We start from the raw sequence: 27,096 nt of genomic DNA on the forward strand, positions 1-27,096 counted from the left end.
TTAACATATCGAGGACAATGCTAGTAAGACATCATAAAAATCTTGCTGACTTGTTTGATTTAGAAAGTCGTTCCCAAAAGTTCGTTTATACTAACTCAGATTATTGATTACTGTGAATTCAATGACAGAATAATTTTCGAAATGTTCTTCTAACTGAACCAGCAATTTCCATTCTGTTAAATTCCCTCAAACGATACAGACACTTGTCAGGTCAGTTTAAGATTAATTTCAGATTTTTTTAAAAGGAGGTTTTACATAAGAAAAGGGATACCATCTTTATTTGTTCATTTCAGTTGTGGAAAAGTCCAGAGAAATATTACATTCTCCAGTAAATGTGATAATAAAAATTTCCCTTCAGTGTTTTCATCTGACACATGACATCATTTGAGTTATAAAAAGGATGAGTGAAACTGCCTGGAAACCAGAATTAAATCAGTTGATCAAATTCCGTGATCTAGATCTAAGAAAGAAAAAACAACCAACAACAGCCCTCCAAACAAACAGCTTTAATAAGGCTAAGTTATATTTTAGACATTTTACTTTTAATCCAAGGTGCTGGTAATAGTATAGTACAGTAGTATTTTAACATATGTGACAAGATTTAGGACTTGGAGTTTAAAATGATCCCAGTAATGGCTGAGTCTACGATACTGAATGCTGTAGTTCATTAGTAAATATAGCAGTTTGTTATGTAGATTTTTTTAATAATACTTAGGAGAAACAGTCCTGTCACATAATGCTGTATTCCTGCACAAGGCTGCGCAGAAGGTATCTGGTAGTGGAGGTAACTGAAAGAGCAGTTTAACAGAATTTGGCATGGTATTTCCTGATTACTGTTTGATCATAGAATCATAGAATGGTTCGGGTTGGAAGGGACCTTAGAGATCATCTAGTTCCAGCCCCTCTGCCATGGGCAGGGACATCTCCCACCAGACCAGGCTGCTCAAAGCCCCATCCAGCCTGGCCTTGAACACCTCCAGGGATGGGGCATCCACAACTCCCTGGGCAACCTGTTCCAGTGCCTCACCACCCTCACAGTAAAGAATTTCTTCCTAATATCTAATCTAAGTCTCCCCTCTTTCAGTTTAAAGCCGTTATCTCTCATTCTATCATTCCACTCCCTGATAAAGAGTCCCTTCGTATCTTTCCTGTAGGCCCCCTTTAGGTACTGGAAGGCTGCTATAAGGTCTCCCTGGAGCCTTCTCTTCTCCAGGCTGAACAACCCCAACTCTTTCAGCCTGTCCTTATAGGAGAGAACTTCAATACTGGACTAGATCCAAATGATGAGGGAACCAAAAATACCGTTTTAGAGGTAGAAGTGATAAAGTTCAGTGCTGTGTATAAAAAAACCAGAGCTTGTTCAGTGGCTCATTTTTATCCGAACCGTGCTGGTGATTAACTTTACTATGTATCTCTCTATTCAGTCTTCACTGGGGAGCACTCTTATCTACACCTAGCTCGGGCTGAGCAATTTGGTGTCTGCCTTCTGTGCGGGTGATACTTGGATCAAAAAGAGAGGCTTCTGTGTGTGTGTCTCAGCGTGTCTCTGTGCTGGGAGTGCTGAGCACAGGAGGGCAGACTCCCTGCACAAACCAGCTGGGACCACGTTTTGAACATTTGCACCTGATGGTAGTGTTTGGTGAGGTAGGACTCCTCATTGGGTTTAGTACTGACCCCTTTAGTCCAGAGAACAAGTTGTTAAATCTAACAGTTGGAGACCAACTATGGGTTTGTGATGTATCCTGAAGGACTGTCCTGCATCCTTGATGCAGTCTGGCCAGTGATACATACTTAATTAGAAAACCAGTTCTGTTAGAGCAAGCACCAGTCTGCTGAGCATGCCTCCCACGTTTCCTCAAGCCCGGCAAGTATTGCAGGTCTATACAGTGACAGCACTATTGATAACATCCTGCTTAATGTAAGGTTAATGAAAGGGAAATTAATATGATACTGTGCTGGGAATAAAAGCATCAAGCCCAGTTTACTCTGAAGTGTAGTAATGCAATGTTTAATGCATGACAGGACAGAATGATGCAATTTCTGTTGGAATTGACTCATCTGTGAGAACTCCAGATAAATCATGTTGGTGCCCTGCAAGTTACTATACCTAAATTAATTAATACAGATATGACCTTTTTAAACATTTTAATAAATACTGATAGACAGCTTGTGCCTCTGACTGAAAATATCTTTTGCTTATTACAGTTAGAGAAGAATTTCAGACCTACAGACGAATACTGATGTAGTTTCACTTAAGCAGCTGTTATATTAAATACAGAGAGAAAATGGTTTAATTTTAACGTACTCCCTGAACTTATTACTAATTACTGGAACTGAGAAGCTGCTCTAATTTACATCAGTGGAACAAAAGGAAAAGAAATGTTTGAAATGCGACTAAAGTAGTGGTTGAAGTATCGGATGCTGTGACTGCTAGTCCCAAAGCTCCATTAGGACTGCTTAAATACTTCAACTTAATGTGTTATTGGTGTTTGCATTCTGGTTCTACCTAGATATCTCAGTCATAACTAGGAGCTACTGAACTATACATAGAGTAGAAGAGGATGTAGTCCTTTGAAGAGTTTACAACTTGAAAGATGAAACAGATAAAAAGAGGCCTGAGCAGACAGACATTGATATACAGGATACAGTATTAGGATTTCTCTGTTGTCTTTAACAACTCTTTTTCCCCACTACGCGGTTCTGTGTATAGCTCAGACACTTGATTTTTTTTTTTTTTAAAGAGCTGTTATCAGTCAAAAGAAAGCCTGATACTAGTTCCACCATGTCAGAAGGAAGGTTTGTAGGGCCCTGAACTCTTCCAGTGACAGCGGTGAGCAAAAAGCAGATCACAAGCCAGTAGGCTCTACTGTGCTTAAAAAAAATTTGGGCTGACTGCCAGAGCTGGAGTTGCTGAGAAGAGGCGAGAACAGGAGGGAGAGGGGAAGTGAGAAGGCAGCGAGAGGAGTCTGGGGAATGAATGAAAAGAGGTTACAATGGAGTTTAGTAGGCAACTGGAGTGAAGTTCAGCTTCCAAATCCTTGGAAACTATTGAAAAAGGTAATTGTCCTCTCGGCCACGAGGCTGCTGATAGTACTTGTGGTGAAAGAGGTTTTATTTCTGTTGTGAGTCTCATCTTGATAAGCTGTGGGCTGGGTTCCAGTGGCTTAACGTCTTTCCTTCTGGCCTGTCACTGAAGCAGCCATGAGGTGCATGATCTCTCAATTATTGGGCTGACAGTCCAGTAATACCTTGCAGTGCTTGCTCACCTGCAAGTTCATCAGAACATGGTGATACAGGCTTCATACTACGGACCAAATGCTGCAGCAAGTCCATAAGCAAAAGCTGAAAGGTCCCGTGTATCCTGGAGTAATTTCTGATTCTCATGAGTTAGCAGCTCTTGATTAGACTCCTTCTGTGTTCCCTCTTTAGGGTTTTCATGAAGCTTAATGCATAATCTAAATCCCTTTTAAGACTCTTAATTGTGCAGATGGCTTTGCACATACTAGTTTCATCCCATGTGATTAGTAAAGAATTTATCGAAAAACATTCCTCCCCAAAATCTTACGGTTACCTTCAGTATGGCAGCTGCAAGCAAGTCTGTCTGTCTTTTTAGATGATTCCTTGTGTTAAAGAAAAACACATACTCAAATGCAGGCATTTTTGTGTCTGTACATACAAGTTTGAAAGAGCAGGCCTTTTAAATGGATTTGGTTACAGCTTTTCAGGTGTTTCAGATGTGCTTAATTATTTCCTATTTCTAAGAAACTATCTAAAGCATCAAAGCTTATAACAGATGAGGATCTCTGCTTTGAAAAAATGATTGTGATTATATATTCCTTGATGAAGAATACAGGGAAATAAGTCACCCTTGCTTTTGAAGCACGAGGTGCATCCTATATTGATTGCTGCATGACTTTCTGAAATGGTCTGAAAAACTTAATCTAGTTTAAAATATATTTTTAGTAATTCAAGCACATTTGTTTAGTCGGGCAGTAATGGAATTGGGCTCCTAAATTTTTATATAAAGTGGATACCCCATTATGCCTGATAAGAAGAATCTTGTTATGCTGTCAAAATATGGGCAATTAGCCTATTAGTCTTTAGGAAATAAAACAAAACAAAAACCCCTCAGCAAGTGAATTAAATGTGTTCTACATAAATATTAAAGACCAAAGAGTGGCCTTAATTCCTACAATTTGGAAGTGGTTTAACATCCCTTTCTTCTCTTGTCAAATTGTTGAGATAAGCAGAAATCGGTAAACCAAAGCATATGATTTCTAGATTAAGTTTTTTCTGCATAATAGTATAATATCCTTTTTTATTTTTCACAGATACTTTCAGTAGAACGAACGTTCAGAAACAGAAGTCCTTACTGTTGATTCCCTGCTATCAAGGACTCATCAGGCACCATCTACTCTCTGTTTCTTCAGTATTTTTGGTCAAGCAGAGGGAGAGCTTTCTTCAGCACTTGTCCATCTGTCTCAGCTTAACTTGACTTCCTTACTGTTTTTCTCATATTACAAATGCCTAAGAACAGCAAGGTAGTGAAAAGAGAACTAGACGATGAGGTCATTGAGTCAGTTAAGGACCTTCTCTCTAATGAAGACTCTTCAGATGATGCCTTTAAGAAGAGTGAACTTATGGTTGATGATCAGGAAGAAAAAGATGTAGATGTTGAAGAAGGCTCAGATGTGGAAGATGAAAGACCTGCTTGGAACAGCAAACTCCAATATATTCTGGCACAAGTTGGATTCTCTGTGGGATTGGGGAATGTGTGGCGATTCCCATATCTGTGTCAGAAAAATGGTGGAGGTAAGTCTTGTGATAGCTAGTCGTAACTAAATGATGAAGCTAGCCTTTCAGATTTCAAGGTTAGCAGAGATATCCACAGTAAAACCTGCTCCAGCATGTCACGTTTTTTTTTTTTAATTTCTGCCAGAGCCTATGAGGAAAACCCCATATTCTCTTTATTTAGACACATCTGTTAGAGCAGATTCTTCTAAGATTCCATTTCTTCTTTTTAGGGGAGAAAGTTCTTGCTTGATGTGACCTTAACTAGTGGTCAAATTAGCGGCTAAGCAAAATACAGATTTATGGAGGGGTTGCCTTATTTAGGACCTGGCTATTGTTGTGCTAAAGTGTGCTTTATAGCATTTGTACAATAAATCAAGGCATTAAATCTGCATCCACTTTAAAGACCAAAGCAGTATTTGGTCTTTAGTATTTAGTAGTACTAAGCTTCACACCTTTACTTTTTGATTGCTTTTGGCTCTTAGGCCATTTGATGACGATTTGCTTTCTGCAAGAACGAGAGAACACTCAAGAGTGAAAAGGATTTTTTTTACTGATAATGAATAATTTAAATCATTACGTTAAGGGAATGTATCTATTTTGTGCTGTTATATAGCTAAACATTTTCCTAAATAACAAGTTACCTTTCACTTAGAACAATAACATCAAGCTGTTTATTTGTTAGCGGTCCATCTATGGTCTTGAACATAGTATGAAGTATGAGGCTGGAAACTTTCCTTCCTCTATGAATGCAGGATTAGTGTTTTATCCTATGCTATCCTATGCTGTACCCTACTATACTGCATTAATGCACATCCTGTTGTAGCAAATTACTTAGCTGAATTCAAAACAAACCTGTCGCTTTTTAGGATACAAAAAGTGAATCTGTACTACAGAATAGAAAATAAAGAACAATACTTTATTCATGCTGGATTTTAAAAGTTGAATGACAAAGCTGATGTAGTGGAGGAGTATAGACATGAGCCTAGAGTATAATCAGAGTACAATCCTGAATATTATTTGTTTTCTCTCAGTCAGTTCAAGCAGTAAAAATGGAGTGTATACTTTCAAATATTCCTTCTCCAGGATAAAGTCTAAATTCTTTTATATCTATTTATTGAAAGATTTTTTTCACTCTCATTTAACCTCCTTTTTTTTCTCCTTTATTCTGGAAAGAAAGTCATTGAATGGCTGATGTAATGATTTGCATGGAGTCTAAAATTTTCTTCATCTGTCACTGTAATATTGACTGAGAAAACACGTTAAATGTAGTTTCTCAAAACCCATAGCTTTTCAGTGTATGGCAATCTCATCTAGTCTACTAGATACAGTATAGAATCTTTTGCATATCGCTGCTAGCTAAAAAAATGAATAAACGTGTTAATTAACTATTTTTTAAAACAAACTGATTCATAGATAAAGGTGCAGCTATTAAAATGTTTATATTCTGTATCATTTCATCCTAAGTATGGTGTCAAGATATAGTCTCCAAGATAATGCATTACAACGGTTTGTTTTGTGTAGTTGCGTCCCTTTGGAAAGTCTGTGTTTAATGTAGTAAGTTATTAATTTTGCAAGCCCATTGGGTTCTCCTTGGAACCAACAGAAAAGATCTGTTGGTATGCTCCTTAGGCTGTTGGTTTCATAGCATCAGGCACTTCTAAAGTCACTCTGCCAGTGAGTGTACAGTTAATGAAGATAAGAAATAAATGTATCTAATTAATTAATTTCACATTCTAGAACACCACACCCTCCCCCCAACTTCAGGGATTATCACTTCCTTAATCAAACTTGAAAAAAATAAATACGGAGTCATTTCAGGTTGAAATTAAATGTTTTCCCTCATGCAGTGATTGCAGGAACTTGGATGTGTAACGTAGTCTGTGGAGAGAGACAGTTTTCTGCACATGGCTGAGACAAGGATATATTTGGCTTTTAACAGTAGTTTTGCAAGATGTTAGCGAATTGCAACCTTCAGAACGACAGAGAAAAGCAAGTGATCGTTACAGCTAAAGCTTTCTTGGTTTTCAGGTTAACCATAATGCAAGGTGGAGAAGGTGACGCAAAACTTTGAAACATGTAAAGTCCATTGGTGCCTGTATACGTGTGTGCAGATGGACAGATAATTCTCACAAGTGCATAAAAGGATAGGGGGAGGGAGGGAGAAGTTCAAATGGGTGGTAAAAAGCCCTACACGCATTTTATATGAGGTTCCAGCTTTCTGCTACACATATTATTTCATGTATGTTTCATTCTAGGTAAAATCAGAGTGGTCTTAGGCACCTTATTCTAAATATCAGTGTCAGAACTGTTTTGTAGTCTTTTGTTGAGAAAGCTTTACTATAAATACCTGTTGACGTCTCTGAGTATAAGGTAATAAAGTATAAATCCACAGCCTTTCTGTGGATTTTCATTAGAACTATTTCAGTGAAGTCTATGGCTACGTCTCCACCTTCAGGCTTGTCCAAACATTTTTCATTTTCTTCCCTATGTTGAAGGAACTTAGATCTGGCGAATACCATCAGGCAAGGGGAGTATATTGAAAAGTGGAAACCCAATAACTATACTTCAAATTTAAACAAAAAAGAAATAAAAAACATAGTTATTTATTAGTTTTCCTTCACAGGTTTCTTCCAACATTAAGTGTTCCAAAGCCACCAGTAAAAGAGAAGGCAAATCCTAACCATGTAGTAATCTTTAATTTTGCCTTTTTTTTTTTTTAAACTTCCGTGGCAAGAACAACAAACCCAACAACATAAACACAGAAAAGACACAGATAAGTTAGCCCAAGTATATGATTATTATTTGAGGATTTTGTGGAGAAAAAACCTGGGTGTTTACCGCCCTGTTTTCTAGAGAGATTGGTTTTGGTTATGGCTGTGGCCTGTGGTACGCCGACACTCCTGACTTCAGAGCTCTGTACTGCTTCAGAGAGGTATCTGGGACACCATCTTTACTGTTTCTGGGGCTGATCTGTACCACCAGAAAAACTTCTTTCACTTTATTTATTGTCATCCTTTAATAGTTTTTTCCTGTTGCTTTCATTCATATAAACTCATAAAAGAGTAAGATCTGGGTTTTTTTATGCTCAACAAAGTTACAGTTAGGCTGGGTATCTCTTGGCTGGCATTCACACTCGGCTCTTTCCCAGAACAAAGATTGTCGTGAGAGGTGAAAGAAGAGGCTAGTATGCAGCTGGGATGAACTTTGATCCACGCTGGGGAGGTAGCTGTACTGCAGGAAGTATCAAGAGAAAAAAAGAGGCTAGAAGGAGATCGAGAGTACTCCGGGGTGCTCGTTTTCTTGAGTTGGGATGAGAGGGAGATCTCAAAGGAGTTTTAGGTTCTGCGGTTGAGGGGCTGAAGGTGTTCGGGAAAGTTTTGAGGAACTAACTATAGATCTCTCTGCCTCCTTCGCCCTCTGTCCTCACCACAGGTAGGCAATGCCCAGTGACCACCTGGCGCTTAAGGCACCTCTTCCACTCTTTTCAGCTTAACACATAAAAAAGCTGTTTCTTCCTTGATGCCTGACAAAGGTGATTTGCGTTGGAGCTGGGCATGCTCTCATTTAGCTTTAAAGGGTTTTTATATTTATAATTTTTACACTACACAGTTTATTTATTACTCCTTTACTACAAGAAGACAAATAGTTGCGTTTGTTCAGAGAGGCCCTGTTCCTATATAACAATTTGATAACGTATGTTAGCATGCAGTGGGTTCAGAGCTGCCACAGCTTCCTATAATTGATAGTGAGCCCTAAAAATAAACAACTCAGGTCTACCCAGTCTTGCCATGAGGCTAATAAATACTGACAAACTAAACCTGTGTTTTCCTGCTGCTCTTTGCTATCTTCCGGTGAATAGTTGCACACCTTTCACGTTTTTCAAACAAAGGAAATATTTCAAGTTTTTTCTGTTTGGTTGTCATTTTCCTTTAGGAGTAGCAGAAGTAAAATGGTACTTTCATACGTTAGAAGTAACAAAAGCAAACTGAATTAGCTGTCCTGCTAGAATAACTGATATTTGAGTGAGTTGTTATGAAGAGAAGTGAACACAGTTATCTAAGAGATGCTTCTAGTGTTGCAGGTGTTAATTGGGAGTCTACAAAGTGTTGCACACCCAAAGATTTTCTTCTTGCATTTTCACGAGCGTTAACTTCGTTTTCCTGATTTTTCTTTTTTTAAGGTCAGTCTTTTTAATGTAAGACGTAGAAAGTCAAAAGAACTAGTAAACAATGATAAACAGATAAAAGCTGTGAGCAGCATAGGGAGATCTGTAGCAGATGATCTTGCCATTATGTTTTGAAAAGATTGATGTGGGTAGAGTCACATCATGAGGTTTTTACAGTTAAGTTGTCTGGATGTTATACTGAAATACCAGCAGATCGAGCAGTTAAGTTCTGTGGTATTATAAAAAACACAGCAGCTATTGCTGAGAACTGCTGAGGGAATAATATGTAAACTGCTAAAGACTGAGTAGTCATTAGAAGCTACAGTCTGGTTGTCTAATAAAAGCAGAATGGGAGAAAAGCAAGTATTCCCTTGTATTCCAGCACTGCATATGGATTCAGTGGCTTCATTATTCAGCTTTTGATCAATAATTTATAATCAGTGCCTTGAATTCACTGGTGACTTCAGTATTGTTCTGTGAGTTCTGATTTAAACTGTATTATCAGTCTCAGTTTAGTTGTACTTCAGTGTGCTGAAAATGTCTTAGTTTTATTTTGCAAGTGTAATTTTTCATTATACCTTGTTGGCTAAGGGGATTTTCACCCTCTAAGCACAGATTTGTAAATAGGCACACCTGAACATATTTAAACTGTGAAAGACTAGTGACAGGAAGACTATCCTATCAGTAGGATAGACTAAACACCTACGGATAAAACATAAAACCTTTTATCAGAGTTTTCCTAATAAAAGCAGTTTGTATTTTGTAATGGTAAATAGTTTCTTTTAGAGGAGATTAGCAGACTGTAAACCGATAGCGTTTGGTTGCCCATTTGTCATAACTTCGAAAATTTTAACATTTGATATTGAAAATACGTTGATCTTCATTTGAATATCATCTTCTCACTAGCTTTCTATTAGTGAGCATCCGGTAAGCTATAAGAACTGGGATGTCTCCTCGATACAGTGGTACAGCTCACCTCCATTGAGTAAGAATTAAATCAGACACTAGACACTTTATTAAAAACTGGCACAGCAGCAGTTTAAACAAATCTGGAAAGTTATGAGATTTTTCAGGTTACATCAAGAGTGGCTAGGAAAAGAAGAGTTCTTCTGTAGTATCGAGATGATAATAGTTATGTCGTCTTGCATAGTGCTTATGAAATTATTTTCCAACTCTTTAATCACTATGAATCATGTAATTTTATGCTATTTTTTCCCCCGACCATTTATAAGAACTTAAATCAAAACCAATGTTAATATTCCATTCCTATCAATAATGTAACCAAATGTAGTACATATTGTAATATCAAGAGAGACAACTTACCAGTTATACCATTACAGTGCTTGGTTAAATAAAAAAATTAAGAATGCAAAGCAGTGCTGTGCACGGTATTAACACACAAAAGATTTCAGGAACTGGTGAATCTTTGCCATTCATTCTGGTAAAGGAGGATGAGGTATATTTTGTACATTTTTTTTTTTTCCCTTATAAGGTTGAGCTGATTTTTATAATACGAAAGCCAGTGTTTAAGTCCTAAATATGCAAAAAAAGTGACTTTACAGTAAAATAATTTTGAAAATGTAGAAGAAGAGACCTGAACTGCACAGGATTGTAATATTCAGAAGGCTGCTTAGTTGGCAGATGTAGCAGACAATATAACTAATTGTAGGATGCTGTTCAAGGCCAGCATGTATAGTTTATTGTTATAATTCAAATAAAAATGATCCTTATTCAATATCATAACTCCAAGGACCCATGTTTTCATGCACTGGCAAATAAGAGACATGCTGAGCTGTTTCCATAGCGATTCTGTTCTATGATGAAGTGAAGATGTCTTACAGTTCTTTGAAGTATCTCTAGCCTCAAGGGAAGGCCAAAAGAAAATACTTTTCCAGAGACGCCGTGGTTTCATGCTGACTGCAAGGGCACAGAAGCCCTTTGCAGCTGTGATATACAGTTGTATAATCCAGTTATATCCACACTGTATTGCACTGAAACTCGGATGTGCACTATTATCCATTATATCCTTCTTTTGGGGATGGGCACAAGGTCAAAAGGGAGCTCAACAAGTTGGAATGACCAGAAGACCAGTGCTTCAGGTGCTCTGCACGAGCCTTCCAGTACAGAGGTGAACTCTGCCGGCTCCCCACGCTGAATTACAGGGTTGTGTCATGTATCATGTAACGTGGATTTAACACCACATTTCTTTAAACCATTTAGTTGAATCTAACTGATAAATCTTGCAACTTACATTGATAATGCACCATAAAACACCCACGTCAGCCCAGTCTTTAAACATGTGCTTAACTTTGCAGCCTTGTGATAAAGGTTGTGGACTGGGACACTGAAGAGCTGGGTTCAGTTCCTGCTCTAGTACAGTCATCCAGTGGGATACAGGGTAAGTCACTTAGGCCCCAATTTTTTGGAGCTGTTTAGGCTTGTCTCTGCTCAGCTATGCAACACCTGTCTAATTAAGACCTCAGGTGTCATTTACAGTAGCGTTATACTATTTAAAAAACTATGTGCTGTTGGCTTTCAATTAAGTGTATGACCAAAGTTTTAAAGGTAGAGATGCCAGAGCTTCTCATTTGCAATGTGAATTTACAGTATACTGTCTCACAGAATTTTTGAGAGAATGCTGATGGTAAATCAAGGGTATTTAATGACATTATTTGTCTTATATATTCTTAAGACAGGTAGTCCCCCTCATTTTGGAATGTGGTTGTTACTCTTCCTCAGTTTTCCTCACGTTTATTTCTTTTGTCTCTGTTGTCTCTCTTTTTGTAGTAGAAAGTAAGTCCATTGCATTCTTTGCTGAATGAGAATGTAGCTGCTACCTCAGTAGAAACAATACTTGAGTAGATGGTCTATACTGTGCTGAAATGGGTAGGTAGACCATGATGTTTGGCTCTGTGAGGGAGTATTGTAACCTCAAAACCAGGACATTGTTCAGAGCCTGGCATAAGTTTTGGCCAAATGCTGCTCAAGCAGTGTCATTGCATATCATATTACCATGTCATGAAAATAAAACATGAGGAGCTATTTTTTCACTGCTAACAACAGCCTATAAAATATGAGGTAAATAAGATCAATATTCTTTATCTGGTCCACCAGTAGTTTTTCTCAGATTAACTTTCCTCTGTCTTTTTGTTTACTTTTCTTAGACTCAAGACTGTAGTTACTACATGCTCAGGATCTTTGCAAGATCTTTATAATGGAAGGTGATGTCCAATTTGTGCGTATTTCATGAAGAGCAAAATACCAAGTGGACCTAAGTAGGAGTGGATGGTATTAGAAAATCTGAGCCCTCCTGCACAGCTTAGGAAAGTTTAACTTTTCTAAAATAAACCATATTCCGTGAGATAAGCTATCTACCAAGGATATGCAGATGACAGTGTATTTTGTTAGACTCCTAAAAAAGCTATGGAAAGTTGTCGCTGGACAAAGAAACTTAAAGTAGGACTTAGCTGGACTTGAGGATAAATCACAAATTGGTTTCTGAACTTTGTTCAGCTTCTCTCTCATCACAGAGATGAATAGCCTGATTATACAACTTAATAGCTCTGAGTCTAAGCTTCTGAGGTCTTTAGATCTTTGCATATGTAGCCTGCTCTGACACGCCGCAGTCTGCATTTCTCAAGTGCTTCTCTTTAGCCTTACAATGGTTGCAATCAAAACTCCTAAGCCCTTTGAGCTAGGTGACCAGCACAGTAGTCTATATTGCAGCATAAGAGCCACCCATTTGAAAATTAGGTGCCACGCTGCTAATTGCTGATGCCTAAATGGTTTGTTAGCTCTAATCCTTAATACTCTACAACAGCAAGGAGGAAGTTTGGCTCTGAACTTGTCAGTGCACTTAGTGTGTGGATATATTTGCTTGCAGTTAGTTTTACTGAAATAAATGGAGATACATCCTGAAGTTAAAATTGCATATGACCGCTTCCTGGGAATAAGACCTTGAAAAAAGGAATTGTTTTGCATATACATGTCTAACAGTGAAGTAACAGTTACATTTTCAAACATGCCTTTAAGGAGAGTTTGTGAGTACTGCAAGATCTGGGTCTACAATACTCCATTTCATTTCCACCTCATGTCTCTAGTCTCTGTCTGGAGCCTGGCAGAAAAGGGCTGATACAGTTTTCGTGCTTAGCTGGATAGAATCATTATTTTGTACATCGTGAAATCCCCTTTCTGAGCATCTGAGGTGCACATGGAGAAATCAACAGGGTGGTCTTCCAAAACTGCCTAAGATGGGATGAAATTCAGAATGTTGTATGCACAGTATGTTCTGTATTTCCTTTATATATTCACTCTTGCTGCTCTGTTACAAGTCAAGGTGTAGATTTTTTTAAGAGATGTAGGTTCAGCTCCTGATTGCATCACTGTATCTCTAAAAATCTTGAGCAAATGCCCAAAATTTCACACAAGCAAACAACTATTTTAGATAATAACTCACTTTCAGTAAGATTTGCCTCAAAATGTTACAGCGCTTTAGAAATTTGCTGTCTCTGGGCTTTACGTATCTTACGAGATGTATGGCCAAGAGTCAGGTAAAATTAGTCTTTGCATGTGATCACAAAAGCTTTGCAGTGAATGACACTAATTCAAACTCGAAGCTATTAGAAGGTTTCGCATTTGTTGTGTCAAGTTCTGCCTTTTCTCCCTCTCACTGTGATTTATACTTTGTTCCTTTCATAGGTGCCTATCTTGTGCCGTACTTAATCTTGCTGCTGATAATAGGGATTCCACTCTTTTTCTTGGAGCTTGCTGTGGGGCAGAGGATCCGCCGAGGGAGTATTGGTGTGTGGAATTATATCAGCCCCAAACTTGGAGGAATTGGATTTGCAAGCTGCGTAGTAAGTGTTTAACATTAATCGCGTGGTTTGCTTTCAGTCTGTATGATTTAGACTTACTGTTTTGGTTCAGGAAAGGGCCGCTGATTTATAGCTGGGCTTCAGGGTCAGTTGGCAATGTTTTGGAAGATCTTAAAACTAAAATTAGTACACTAAAAAATACTAATATAGTTGTGTCTGTAAAACCAGTCAACTTGTATTCTGTGATTCTTTTGAAATTAGGAACTAGGCAACAGAGTAGTCTTCTGGAGAAAAGAAGCCTGTAAAAATATAGGTGTTACACGATAAATACAGAGAAATGAAAATGCAGAAAATGCCAGGTATTGGGGCAAGCCATTCGGTTCTTATTCTGAGTTATTTTAGTTAAAATTTGGTTCAGTGGCTGATGTGCAGAAATACGTAGAAGTTTAGTAGGGATTTTTTTTTTTCTTTTTAAAATGTACTTAACTTTGATTTGTCTTTGATATGCCTTTTTTTTTATAGGTATGTTTCTTTGTGGCCCTGTACTACAATGTTATTATTGGATGGAGTCTGTTTTACTTTTCCCAGTCTTTTCAGCATCCATTACCATGGGACCAGTGTCCTTTAGTTAAAAATACATCTCATACCTGTAAGTCTGTATTAATGTTATTAAAAGTCATATAAAATATATAAAATTTGACATTTTCAAACAAAAGGGAGAAAAAATACAATTAAAGGAGATATTTGTGGGAAAAAATGTTGTGTGCAAAGCTGGTTTTGCATCTTAATAAGATGTCTCGTTATAATAATTGGAAAAAATACAACAAAGAAATCTAAGATAAATATACTGTATTTGGAAAGCAACATTACTGTTAACAGCATTTTAAAGAGTAATGAAATTAGGGGAGTGCTATTTAGTGTGTTGCAGGAAAAAATATTTCTGATTTTGATACTGCTTTTTATGCTTTCTTGGTGAAAAGCAAAAGTGGAGGAAGGATATTTCTACGTTTCAATCAGTAGGATACTTCCTGTCGACAAAGCAAAAAGTGTTGTATTGATAACAAAGCAGAAAATGGGAAAGTGTACACATCAATGAAATGCGTGTGGTAAAAGCATTGTTTGCTTTGTAAACCAATAGAAATTAGATAATTGGTCATTCGTTTGTTGCTATAATGAGTTGGTCTCAAATGGACATACTATACAACAACATTAAAAGTTCTTTATCCCTTGGTTTTGGTTATCTTGTTACAGTTACACACTTTGCATTATTCTTGCTTTTGAAATAGGGAATACTTCTTTTACTTCCTTTTTAGTACAGATCTTAAATTTTCTTTAATTACCTTTTGTGGTTTTTTACTCCTTTAATAAAGAACATAACCAGAGACATTTGAAAAGTTGTACATTTTCATAATGTCTTTGCCAGAGTTGCTTGCTTCGGTTGTTTGAAATAATCAGTGTATTGACTGTATTGCACAAGCTATTGTCCATTAATCGAGCCACAGCGTCTGTCTGTTTACGTACTCTTATCCTGCTGAATATCAAGACAGAGTGCATCAGCCTAACTTAGGCAGAAGTCATCTGAACTAAGCTTAAACACGCAAAAGTGTTATATTTGATAACATCCTATCATTTTTGGCAGTTTATTTCAGTGAAGATCTGACACCTGTGTTAGTTTTCTTAAAATTGGTGTATTTTTTCCTTTTCATTAATTAACCTTGACTCGGGACCTAGTTTAGAGGTATGATTGATTGTCAGATACAAATAATTTATAAAAACATTACGTAAATATTTTCTTTGAAGAATTATTTCTATTTGTATGTGTTATATGTCTAGATACACACAGTTTCTTAAACTGTTTGGTAACGTGAATAAAAAAGAATTACAGTATATCAAAAAATCACGTCTGGAATACATATAGTGACTTCCATTTAACATAGCTATGTAGGAGCCATTTTTTTCCTTTTCTCATCACTTTGGTATCATTATGTTGTTATTTTATCATTTATAATAGTAGTTAAGTGCCTGTTGATTTGAGTGGCGTATCGAAGCAGACCCAAGTGATAATTTGTTTTCCATATATTTTCAAAATTGTGTTCAGAGAGATACTTTTCTTAGTATATAAATCGCAGTATCGTATGTAGGTAGTCTAATCTTACATGTGATAAATGGAATGTATGGCTTCATCTAGGCCTGCCTACTATTTCATACTTAAGTGAGAAATAAATTCTGCCTAGGACTCGGGTTGACCATCTGCAGGGGAATACATTATCCCAAAAGAGTGTCTTTAAAACGACATACCCAGAACCTTTCACTGACAGCAGTCACGTTTTCTTTTAGACACCGTCTTAACACTCTTTGTGAGTTTAGTTTCTTGGTAAATGATGACGGCACAATTACAAATATTGAGAATTGGTAGAACATTGTTATGAAATGTTGGGAAAATACTGCTGTCCTGGACCCTTTCTTCACCTGCTAACATCTCTTGACAGTTGTGGAGCCAGAGTGTGAAAAAAGTTCTGCAACAACTTACTACTGGTATAGAGAAGCGCTGAATATTTCCAGCTCTCTGTCAGAGAGCGGGGGTTTAAATTGGAAGATGACTATCTGCTTGCTGGCTGCCTGGGTCATGGTATGCCTAGCCATGATCAAAGGCATTCAGTCTTCGGGCAAAGTGAGTATACTGTTCACCTCGGTGGCAGTTGTTTTCTTTGAAACACTTCACGACATTTTTCTTCACCACACTCTGTTTACTCTCTCATGAAATCCGTAGGAGCAGGTTAGAAGCTGTGACTCACCCCAGGATTTGTGTAATCTCGAGTAGAGGAATGTTAGTAGTTAAGCATTAAAACTGTAGTAGTTTTAGTGGGAATTGTAGTAATTTAGTGGGAATTGAGATCTGAAGAATAATAGTTTCCATTCTTATCAAAGTAACTGTTGCCATTTTTCTGTTTATTGTTACTGTCGTTGGTATCCATGCTTCTGTCATTAACACAGCTGCTTTTCAGGATTCTGGATTGGTTTTTTTGACTAATGACTAACCATCCCTTTGCATCTGAGTATGTCCCCTTGTCTGCTTTCCTTTCCATGCGGCCAGATGGATTGGCTAATGAACGGTTTGTGAGCTCTGTTGATTTCAGTGGGATTTTCCGACGAAAAATAATCTGTACTATTAAAAATTTTGTCACTGAGGTGGAAATTTCTGTGACCTCTTTAGTGTATTTCAGTTAAAGAAACAACTAGTAAGTTTAGCAAGAGAATCATTTTACTAAACTTTAAAGTACAGAATAGATTTGCTTTTCAGTGATGGAGTGTAAAGGATTATATTCGATTACTCATTATTTTTTGTTTTGGCAATAAACATTACTTAGTGATTTGAATCCATTGGTTATGTACTTTCCATTGACTCGTGTCTTCTCTCCTTCTGTAGACAGAATGAGTTTCTATTCAAGCTGCGTATCTTTACCGTACTATGTATTTTGATCAAAGTCCGTTTGTTAAGTGAAGCATTTCTAAAACAGTCTACTTCTGTCCTTCTTGCCGTCATCTCACTGAGTTCATACTGAATTTCCCTGGAAGCTCAGCAGTTTGTTAGTCAACACAGTGGCAACTGTATTGTTTTGGTACAGTACAGAATTTGTTTTACAGTCATGTGATTTTGCCTTCTTCTGCAGAGACAAGGGGAATGGGAAGTGGGGAAGTGTACTGCATATTTCTTAGAGCATATGATTATCAATTCAGTCGTATATCCAAAAGATACTGAGTAGTGAATGAAACTGTTGAAAATAAAGTCCATGGATGGCGTGTTAACTTTTTTCTTAATGTTTTTCAGATCATGTATTTTAGTTCCCTTTTTCCTTATGTGGTACTTTTATGCTTTCTGATCAGAGGACTGCTACTTAATGGGTCAGTGGATGGAATTCGTCACATGTTCACACCTAAGGTATGTGCTTAATTTCTGTTGGCAGTGTATTAAAGTTTCAGTGGCAATTTGACCATTTATGAATGCTCTCATTTAAGCTTATTGTCTTCATAGAACGTTTGGCCATATTTCTGTTTGGTTAAATTGCAAAATTGTTGTTGACCGCAGTGGCACAATATCAAGCCCCAAGGTCCAAAGGCTCTAAGTGTTCCAAGGGTCCGTATAGAGTTACCTCCCTTAGGTGAAGGGTTCCCAGAGTTAGATGCCTTTACAAAATGAAGCCACTGAAAGTGCTATTTACAGGATTCAGGGTGTTTAGAAAGCTACAAATACCGAGAAGAAAAATGAATCTTAAATCTTGCCATTCTCTAGGGTTGAAATGCCTAGTTCTGGGATGTCACAGTGAAATGCCTTACCTTGAACGCTGTCATAGCTTTACATAATTAATTTGTCCCTTTTGAAAGGTGACAAATTTTTCCTTTTTAGAAATAAATTAATGCTGTTTGCGTAGTAGCCCAAAGTAGAGGAGACCTGTCTTAAATACTAAAGTAGTGTAAGTACTCACCCCTCAGCTTTCCTTACCATGTTTCTTATGGTTGTTATGCCGAGATAGCAGCAGGTCTAAGCAAACATTTTTTTACAGGAATATGTCTTACGGAACTTTAGATTTTATAACTACAGAGGTGAGAAGGGATGTTATGAATCATTGTGTAGTCTGAAGATCTAAATTCTACCCACACCCATCTCAGATGCTTGTAACTGTGTCTATACTACGGGAACAGCACGTTTGAGTAGCCAGAGCCCTGGAATGCTCTGCTGCCCTTCATATTGTATTATGAAATGGACTTTCCAACAAGTCCCATTTCACAATACAGTTGGGCAGAACAGGACTGATGTTTCAAAAATGAAAGCCAAATAATAAGATGATTAAAATCAATGCACATAGTGGCTATTGCCAGATGACAGGATGTTGTTCGTTGTTTTGATTCCAGGTGTTTTGAGTCTGCGGAGAACTGTCATCCTATAAAAATGACCTTTGTTAGCTATCACATTGTTATTTCTTGCATTGTGATATGCAGTTGTGCTCCGCTTCACTCGCTCTCAGCGCTTTAGGGAGTCGGGGTTCTGCAGGAACTTGCAGGCTGCTCAGGCAAATTTGGGGAATCTTAGGGACAGAGAAATGTAGTGCTTGCTGGTGTAGAGGAAGTCTGTATCAGAGGTGGAATACAGACGTCTTGAGGTTATCATTTGGTTTCTCAGTGACAGTGTTAATCCTTTCTTTACCTAGAGAAGCACCACTAGAGACTGAGAGAACATAAACAGTGAAACTCCCCTTGAATACTGACATGTCTTCACTATTTCAACTTTCATGGTTTAGACCTAAAATAAGTTGCAGCTGGTGCTTACTTTATAGTTACTTTTTAACTTAATTACACAGTTGTTTCAAGTGTTCAGATAAACGATCTTGAAAAAAAAAATTGTTTTTAATTTCTCCTACTGGTTTCCAGTTCTGTATCTCAAAATATAAGTTATAGTTTAAATTTGAGGTTAGGGGGCCTGTATGTCACATACAGTATATGTGAATATAAACCTCCAAAAGTATTTTCATTATAATCTCTGATTGTTTCTGTACTTGAGTACTAATTTGGACTGTAGATTTGCGTGAAACTACCTGAGGGAAGTCGGACTCCCCACCTGTTGTTGTTTCCATTCGCTCCCTTGTCCCAACAGTTTATTTGGGCAGGCAGGCTGTACAAAGGACTGCTGAACTGATCTCGGTTGAAAATAATTCAGGTAGATAGACATGAAAGGGGAGGGGGAAACATCTTTTCAGCCTCGATTAGTTAAGCAAACGACCACATTTTGACCACAGATGATCACAACACATTCCCACAGAAATGTCGTGTCAGCACAGCAGAGGACTGGCACACATTGGTGCAGGTGTGAGAGCACAGGGCTGACAAAGAAGGGGAGAATTCCTCTGTTTGGCGTGGTTGATGAACAAAGCATCAATTCTAAATAATAACCTTAATGAAGAACCTAAAGAAAGCTATAGAAAAAGCCCACTGAAGTCAGCTACTGAAATGAAACTGTAGGACTGTATGAAGCTTAAATACAGAGGCCCCAAAATTTCACAGGAAACATAATAGCAAACCAATTAAAAGTTTATTTTGAAGTGCTGTGAGGTGTGTATCTGAGAGTGTCCTACCTTTGATGGTACCAAATGGTGTACTGCAGAAAGAGAGAAGCGTTTCGATACTTAAGCCATTTTCCAGATTTAGTAAAATTAAGACTATTCCTTGCGCTCCCTCTAGTGGAAAAGCTCTGGCATGACTGTGCGATACAGCCAGGTTCAACTACGTGCAGTAGCTACTTGTGCATTGTAATTAGAACAAAAATTGTAAGTCAGGAACAAGTTTATTGTCATAAACTTTTTTTTTTTCCAAGACGCTGGCATCTATGATGATGCTTTTTAGTTTTACTGTTTTTGATAAGCCTAGGGTTTAAAAAAATAAATAATCAGTATGTGTATGTCTTTCACTGTTAAATGAATGGAGGCCCTGAGTCAGCCTGAGAAAATCTAATGTTTAAATGTCATGTGTACTTTTTTTTTTATGAATCGGTAACTAGAAGAATCTGAGATAGAGAGATGATGATGACTCATAACTTTGTAACAAAGATGTTTCTTGAAGTATGGTCATCTGAGCAATACAGTTCAATTTTTTGATAAGAGGCTTAGTTGTCCCTCAAACACATGACCCATTTAACTTAGGGTAAGTTCAAGGCATCTGGCTTAAGGGAGATTTGACATGTGGACTATACAGATGGTGGTGGCCAGCGTTTATCTCATATGTTGCATTTTGCTTTACGTCATTGCATGTAATAGAATTCCATATAAGCATGTGTATCTCCTAGTCACTTTTTTTTCTAAAAAAAGCAAGCAGTTTTCAGCATACTTACTGCATTTATAAAAGAATTGATCATACCAAAATACATTTGGATTGTAACAACTGTCAGTATGTATACTGTAAAAAAAAGACAGTAAATACTGTTTAAAAAAAAAAAAGAGTAAAACATAGATGTTCGCTTTTATTTCTCGGTTTTACTAGCTACTGTTTTAATTATCATATAGCTCCAGTAGTGTCTCATTGTTGGGAACATACTGTATAGCATGTTTCTCTTTAAGGATTATATCATATAAAATAAATAGAAATTCTGGACCATAAGTTTGCTCAACTTTAGGTGTCACATCCAGGTTTCATTTTGTCATAATGAAAATACATTTGTAGTGGAGCATTAGCATTTTATGATGTAGGTTGTTTTCCTGTTTTTATTTTTTTTTTTCTGTTGTATTTTCATATAATAGATATGCATTTTATAGCTGACATATATTATATCTAATTTCAAACAGCTTGAAATAATGCTGGAGCCCAAGGTCTGGAGAGAAGCTGCTACTCAGGTGTTCTTTGCCTTAGGGCTTGGATTTGGTGGAGTCATTGCCTTTTCAAGCTACAACAAGAGAGACAACAACTGCCATTTTGATGCTGTTCTGGTGTCCTTCATCAATTTTTTCACTTCTGTGCTGGCAACTTTGGTGGTGTTTGCAGTTCTGGGCTTCAAAGCCAATATCATAAATGAAAAATGTGTTATCCAGTATGAATATCCATTTCTTTCTTTTATTATTTTTATGGTATATTTCATTTATGAATTAACACAGATCATTGAGTTTGATTTCTCTGTTCTGTTGTGTTTTACAGAAATTCAGAGAAGATTTTAAAACTTTTGAAAATAGGCAATCTGAGCCAGGATATGATACCACATCATATCAATTTCTCAAGCATTACAGCAGAAGATTACAATTTAGTTTATGACATTATTCAGAAAGTTAAAGAAGAAGAGTTTGATTCTCTCGGTCTGAAATCTTGTCAAATTGAAGATGAACTTAACAAGGTGAGAGTAATAAGTAAGTCTTAAGTACAGAGATTATGAACGGATGAATATTTGTAAACCTGAAATAAACTGTGAAGTATACTTAGGCAGAGCATCAGTACAGTGTACCTATGAGCAGTGCACCTATAGAGATCCATATGGAAACATGGTTCTGTGCAGAGCCGTGTTCCAGCTCACCTGAGGACTTTTGGGTCCAATGTCTCAATGTAGTCTTCACTGACTTACAAGATATTTTGATCGTTATATCGCTCTCCTCAGGAGGTTTTAAAGTTCTGGTTTTCAGAAGAGTTGAGCATGAGGATTTTTCCAGAGACTTAACGGAGGTGTACCTATTCACCATCTCAAACTGATGTGTTCTAATGTTAATAATTTAAATTATTAAATATAAATACTATTTCACTAGAAAGTAAAAAAGTTATTCTCTACTTATTATATAATTGCTTAATGAATATCATCTTGTTTTGAAATCTTTACAGTAACCCAGATCTTTAAAAGAAGAGATATTTTTCTAGCCTTTTCAGAGGGACTTCCAGTTTTAAACACTGTAGTGCCTACACATTAAACTATGTAGTATCTGAAGCTAAAATGTCAAATTGGTGACCTAAAATTTAAAGTTCCTATACTGTTCTGGCCATTTAAATATGAAGTCCTTTATATCCTTACTGGAGAGAACAGAGTGTATTTTGTAGCAGTCCTCTATAATACCTCTCCTGAAAAATTATCAATGAAAGAGAGGAAGAAGTGTGTTGTTAATATCAGTCAACTTACAGATTCTCAGCCAAATCCAGTATTTCAGTAAGTAATACTAAGTTTGCAGGTTTGGAAGAATCACATATTAGATAGCAGCTTCCTACTTTTAATGTCAAGATTTAATCAATGATATTTCTTGAACACAAAGTCAGATTGTCACGCTAGGAAAAAAAAATAGTGTCCATGAATAATAACATGTGGATTTTTTCTCACTGACAGGCAGTTCAAGGAACTGGTTTAGCTTTTATTGCCTTTACAGAAGCAATGACCCACTTCCCTGCTTCTCCCTTCTGGTCAGTCATGTTCTTCCTCATGTTGGTAAATTTGGGACTTGGAAGTATGTTTGGAACCATTGAAGGCATCATCACACCCATTGTTGATACCTTCAAAGTCAGGAAAGAAATTCTTACTGGTGAGTTGCAGACTTTCTTTTCTCCCTAGAGCAGTAAGTTAAATTTTTTTTTGAGAGTATGAAGTCTTGTTTTCTGACATGAAATTTTTCAGTGCTGACACTTTACAGAGCAGTAAATCACTGCATTCCAGACCGTACTTTGATGGACAGGCACATTAATATCTGAAAGTAAAACCTTTTCCTGAATGCTACAAAAGCAGGAACATCCTAGAACTGAAATTTTAATGGAGAATTTCTGTTACAAGTTTCTGTACGGTCAGTGCTTCTGAGCTCTTCCAGAATACTTTCTATTCCAGCCTGTGTCACAGATCAGGGAGGAAAAGGAAAGAATGAAAATACATTGCAAATTACTACAAATTATTCCTAAGTAGGCCAAATGAAATCTTAATTTATGATGAAATGTTTATTATGTTAAAAATCAGTACAGTTGCTCTCTAGAGGAACATTTTTTCCCTTTTGAATGTGGAAAGAGTCTTAAACAAGATGTTTAGAGGGTTTTTTTCAATTTATTTTAATTTATTTAAATGCCCAAAGTTACTTGACATGTAGCCTGTTCATGTAGCTCTGATGATCTGGTAGCAATTTCTCTTTTTGTGATAGAATATCAGCATAAAATGTGAAAGTTAGGTTTCTGAAAATCTTCAGGACAGCTACAAGGAACATGATGTGTTATGCACAAATTCAGATTTCGTTTCAGTACCTCTGACGGAAGGGATAGAAAATAAAAAATATATAAGGTTCTTTAACATTATCTAACTCCATGAAGGAAATAATAATAATAATATATTTTATAAGAGTTAAGCCCTAATGTATCAGATCACTGTTCTTTGCTGACTGCTCTCCTTACCTTACTTAGGTAATAAGTAATATTTAACAAAAAACATGTATTTTTTTTTTGCTTTGCTAGATCTAAGAATAAAATTCTTCATAAAGATAAATCAACTGATTTTTCAGAAGTCCTAACCTATTGAGCTCTTGTTTGTTTTTTTGTTTTTATTTTAATCAGCTCTTAAATTCCTCCTGAATAACCAGTAAAACATTTAGAAATTAGCTGTTCTTCCTAAGTGTATATGCAAATACTATGATATATAGTCATTAGTCTGGAGTAATGGAGTGTTCTACAGTAATTCCTTGTTACTGTGTTTGAAAAAAAGACCAGCAATTACGATGAAGGGATATTCAAGAACTGCCTTTCTGTGGTAATTTTTTTGAGTGGTATGCATGCATGATTTTTTGCTAAACTCAGTTGTGCTCAAAGGATTACAGCTTGATGTCGTGTTTTTATAATTAGCTTACAAAATTGAAATGCCTGGGTTATACTTCATGCAGTATCGGTGGGATTTAACGAGGATTATGCCTGCACTGGAGTTTGTGCTTAAAACCCACAAATCTTCACTTTTTACAGAAGTGTGAGCACATTTGCAACTTTTTGCACTATGGTTCCAGTTCAGTCCCTCTTGAGTTCAGGGAAACCAACTCATATGCTTAAAGTTATTTTGTGTTCAAGTATTATGCCGAGTTATGGTGAGTATACCTACCAGAGCCTTAATTTACAACTAAGGATGCATATTTTTTGGATGTAGTGGTAAGACACAATGGGAGAACATAAGAAGAACAAGGATTTCTAAATTCGCATACATACTGTTCTGGTGGTCTGACTCTTTTCTCAGGGTCAGTAACAAAACTCTGAGACAAAACAATGAGACTCAGGTTGAGGAGATTTAATCTGTGGTCTTTTGTTTTTGTTATCTTGTGTTAGGAGTTCACACTGATTTGGAATGATCTCATCCATTCTAATTTTCTACTCTCTGAAAGTCATTATAACAATAATTACTACAGGGTTGAAAAATGTGATTGGTCTTACACCACAGTATTTAAAAAAGCATCATTGTCTTCCTTTCACTACATTAATCAATACTAATTGATTAGCTGAGATTTATGCAATGGATATATTCTGTAATGATATTTTATACTTTGAAACAGATTAATTTCACCTAATTTTAGACTACTCAGGTGTATCCTTAGCATAAGTTCTCAGGGAAGGGAGGAACGGCCCTTCCAAGTAGGAGAATCACTCTTACTGGTGCTCAACCTACAATTGATTTCACGGTTTATTGAAATTTGACTTATTTTATGGCTACTTAAGCATTCATTCCTATTCTTGATAAATCTAGTAGGAAAAAAATAACATCGAGAATCATCATGCATTCAAGAAATGTATTTTGGGTTGTCCCTAAACAGAAGAAGGGGCAGAAATGTTGCTTAGTGCACAGATACGTTTAGATAGATTCTAATGGAAGTTCATGCTGTGAATTATCGAGGGAAATCTATTTTTATTTTTTAGAATCATAGTCTGAAACTTTGGTCCTTTTCACTTCTAAATTCCAAAAAGTGATCTAGTGGCCAAGTAACATGATCTACGATGTTTAGCTTACCAGTTCTGTTTATTTTTGCCTTGCATTCACATTAAGGTAAATGTTTAATGAGAAATAGTCACATGATTAACCAGGACTGTTGTAATACGGCAATTCCAGTACTTACTTCTAATTTCATAACTTATGTAGGGAATAGGTAGGATTCCTAATGTTCTTAAAATTGAACCCCCCCCCCCAAAAAGGGAAAATATTACCAACTTTGATGATATGAAATAATGTGTTATTTCAGCATAAATAAACAGCAAAATATTTTTGCTGTTTTGAACTGTCTTTATTTCCTTTTTTGTCCATGGAACTTTGTTACAATTACAGCTCACATTTCTGTCTTTTATTCCAGTGATCTGCTGCTTGGTAGCATTTTTTATTGGACTGATCTTTGTGCAACGCTCTGGAAATTATTTTGTGACAATGTTTGATGACTACTCAGCTACTCTGCCCCTGCTTATTGTGGTCATTTTGGAGAATATTGCAGTCACCCGAATTTATGGAATAGACAAGTAAGTGAAGGAAATTTGTTTCCCTGTCCATATCAACAGTATTCATTACAATAATTATTGCTATTTTAATTATATTGTGCAACGTATTTGTGGTGCACACATAAATGCAAGTAAGTATAAAGTGGGTCAATCTGGACATGCATCCAGTCTGGTTTTAAGAACAGGTTTGGAGCAAGGTATACTGCATCAGGACAGTGTAGTGAAACCTCAAGAGCAATTGCATCAGACCCAAAGAGAGGAGAATGCAATAAAAGAGGCAAAATTAGAGAGTTAGAAAGGAGGCTGGGTATGCAAGAATGATGAAATTATATAGAAATAAGACAGCAGGAGAAAGATTTCAGGAATTAATAACCGGGATAGCAAAGAATAGGTTCAAAACTTAGTTGGAAGCAGCACAGTTGACAGTGAAGTTAAGTGACCTTCTATCAGTGATGGCTGAAGAGAAAAGAACATCAAGTACCTCTGAGTTTTTTACATCTTGTGGCAGAAATCACCATAATGCATTTTAAGGAATAGAAGAGCTTGTATCAAAAATAACTCATGCCATCCACAGATAAAACAGAGTATGCAATACTAGCACATTGAAGTAATTTAAACATCTGTGTTTCCTTTGCATGTACAAAGAGTGACATAGAATGGGTGGTTTTTCATTTGACTTTTCACTTTTTCAGTCTGAGTAATCAGCAAATCCCTCACCATAATGAAATAAAACCATAATAAGAAAATTTAATTTTATGGTTTCCAGACGTTGTTTCTTGTCTACGCAAGTAGTGCCTGGTCTACTTACTCATTAAGGAAGAATTCCCACTTGGGCCACATGTATAGTCCTATAATTGATCACATAGACATGAAAACACCATGTAGATGTTTTTACGCATAGAATAAAAGATGAAACAGATGACTTGGGTATCAGGTTGGTAATGTCCACTCAGGTAGAGTTCCACAGCGAAAGGAAGTAGGCACGTCAAAAGTCAGCAAGTTACCTGTGAGGAAGCTGGTGTTTAAGAATAGCTAAAATATGGTAATACGTTGCTTCTGAATCAGAGTGCAGTTGATTGATTGATGTTTTCAGAAGGGGTTCTGGCAGGATATAGTGAAAAGTTAACCGCCAGATTTCTCATTCATAACGGCCACCTGAACCTCCCTTTGGAGCATTCCTGATATTTCTTCTGATTTATATTTCTTCAAAATATCCTTCTTCAGGAGCCCAGTGTTCTTGTTTGCAAAAACTGCCAGAACCAACAACCTCGGGTTGTCATTGGCTGTGATAGCACCAAGGGGTCATAATCATAGATGAAGATCCATGTATATGTCTTATTAGACACATTGTCTTCAATCAGATAAAAAAAACAAACCCAA

General features: G+C 36.8%; 1 protein-coding gene across 2 annotated transcripts in view; it reads left to right on the forward strand.

The window, feature by feature from the left end:
* SLC6A15 (solute carrier family 6 member 15) overlaps positions 1-27,096 on the forward strand; it is a 38,235-nt gene that overhangs the window by 7,132 nt on the left and 4,007 nt on the right. For both annotated transcript variants that reach the window (XM_063322844.1, XM_063322845.1), the window contains exons 2-10: positions 4,332-4,812; positions 13,658-13,815; positions 14,296-14,422; positions 16,263-16,444; positions 17,603-17,713; positions 21,105-21,346; positions 21,451-21,643; positions 22,613-22,805; positions 25,578-25,737. In XM_063322844.1, the coding sequence (XP_063178914.1) occupies positions 4,524-4,812; positions 13,658-13,815; positions 14,296-14,422; positions 16,263-16,444; positions 17,603-17,713; positions 21,105-21,346; positions 21,451-21,643; positions 22,613-22,805; positions 25,578-25,737 (1,655 nt within the window). In that variant the 5' untranslated portion in view covers positions 4,332-4,523. The remainder of the gene's footprint in view (positions 1-4,331; positions 4,813-13,657; positions 13,816-14,295; positions 14,423-16,262; positions 16,445-17,602; positions 17,714-21,104; positions 21,347-21,450; positions 21,644-22,612; positions 22,806-25,577; positions 25,738-27,096) is intronic.

This window comes from Chroicocephalus ridibundus, chromosome 1 (assembly GCF_963924245.1).
Source record: "Chroicocephalus ridibundus chromosome 1, bChrRid1.1, whole genome shotgun sequence".
In the NCBI taxonomy this organism is placed as follows: Eukaryota; Metazoa; Chordata; class Aves; order Charadriiformes; family Laridae; genus Chroicocephalus; species Chroicocephalus ridibundus.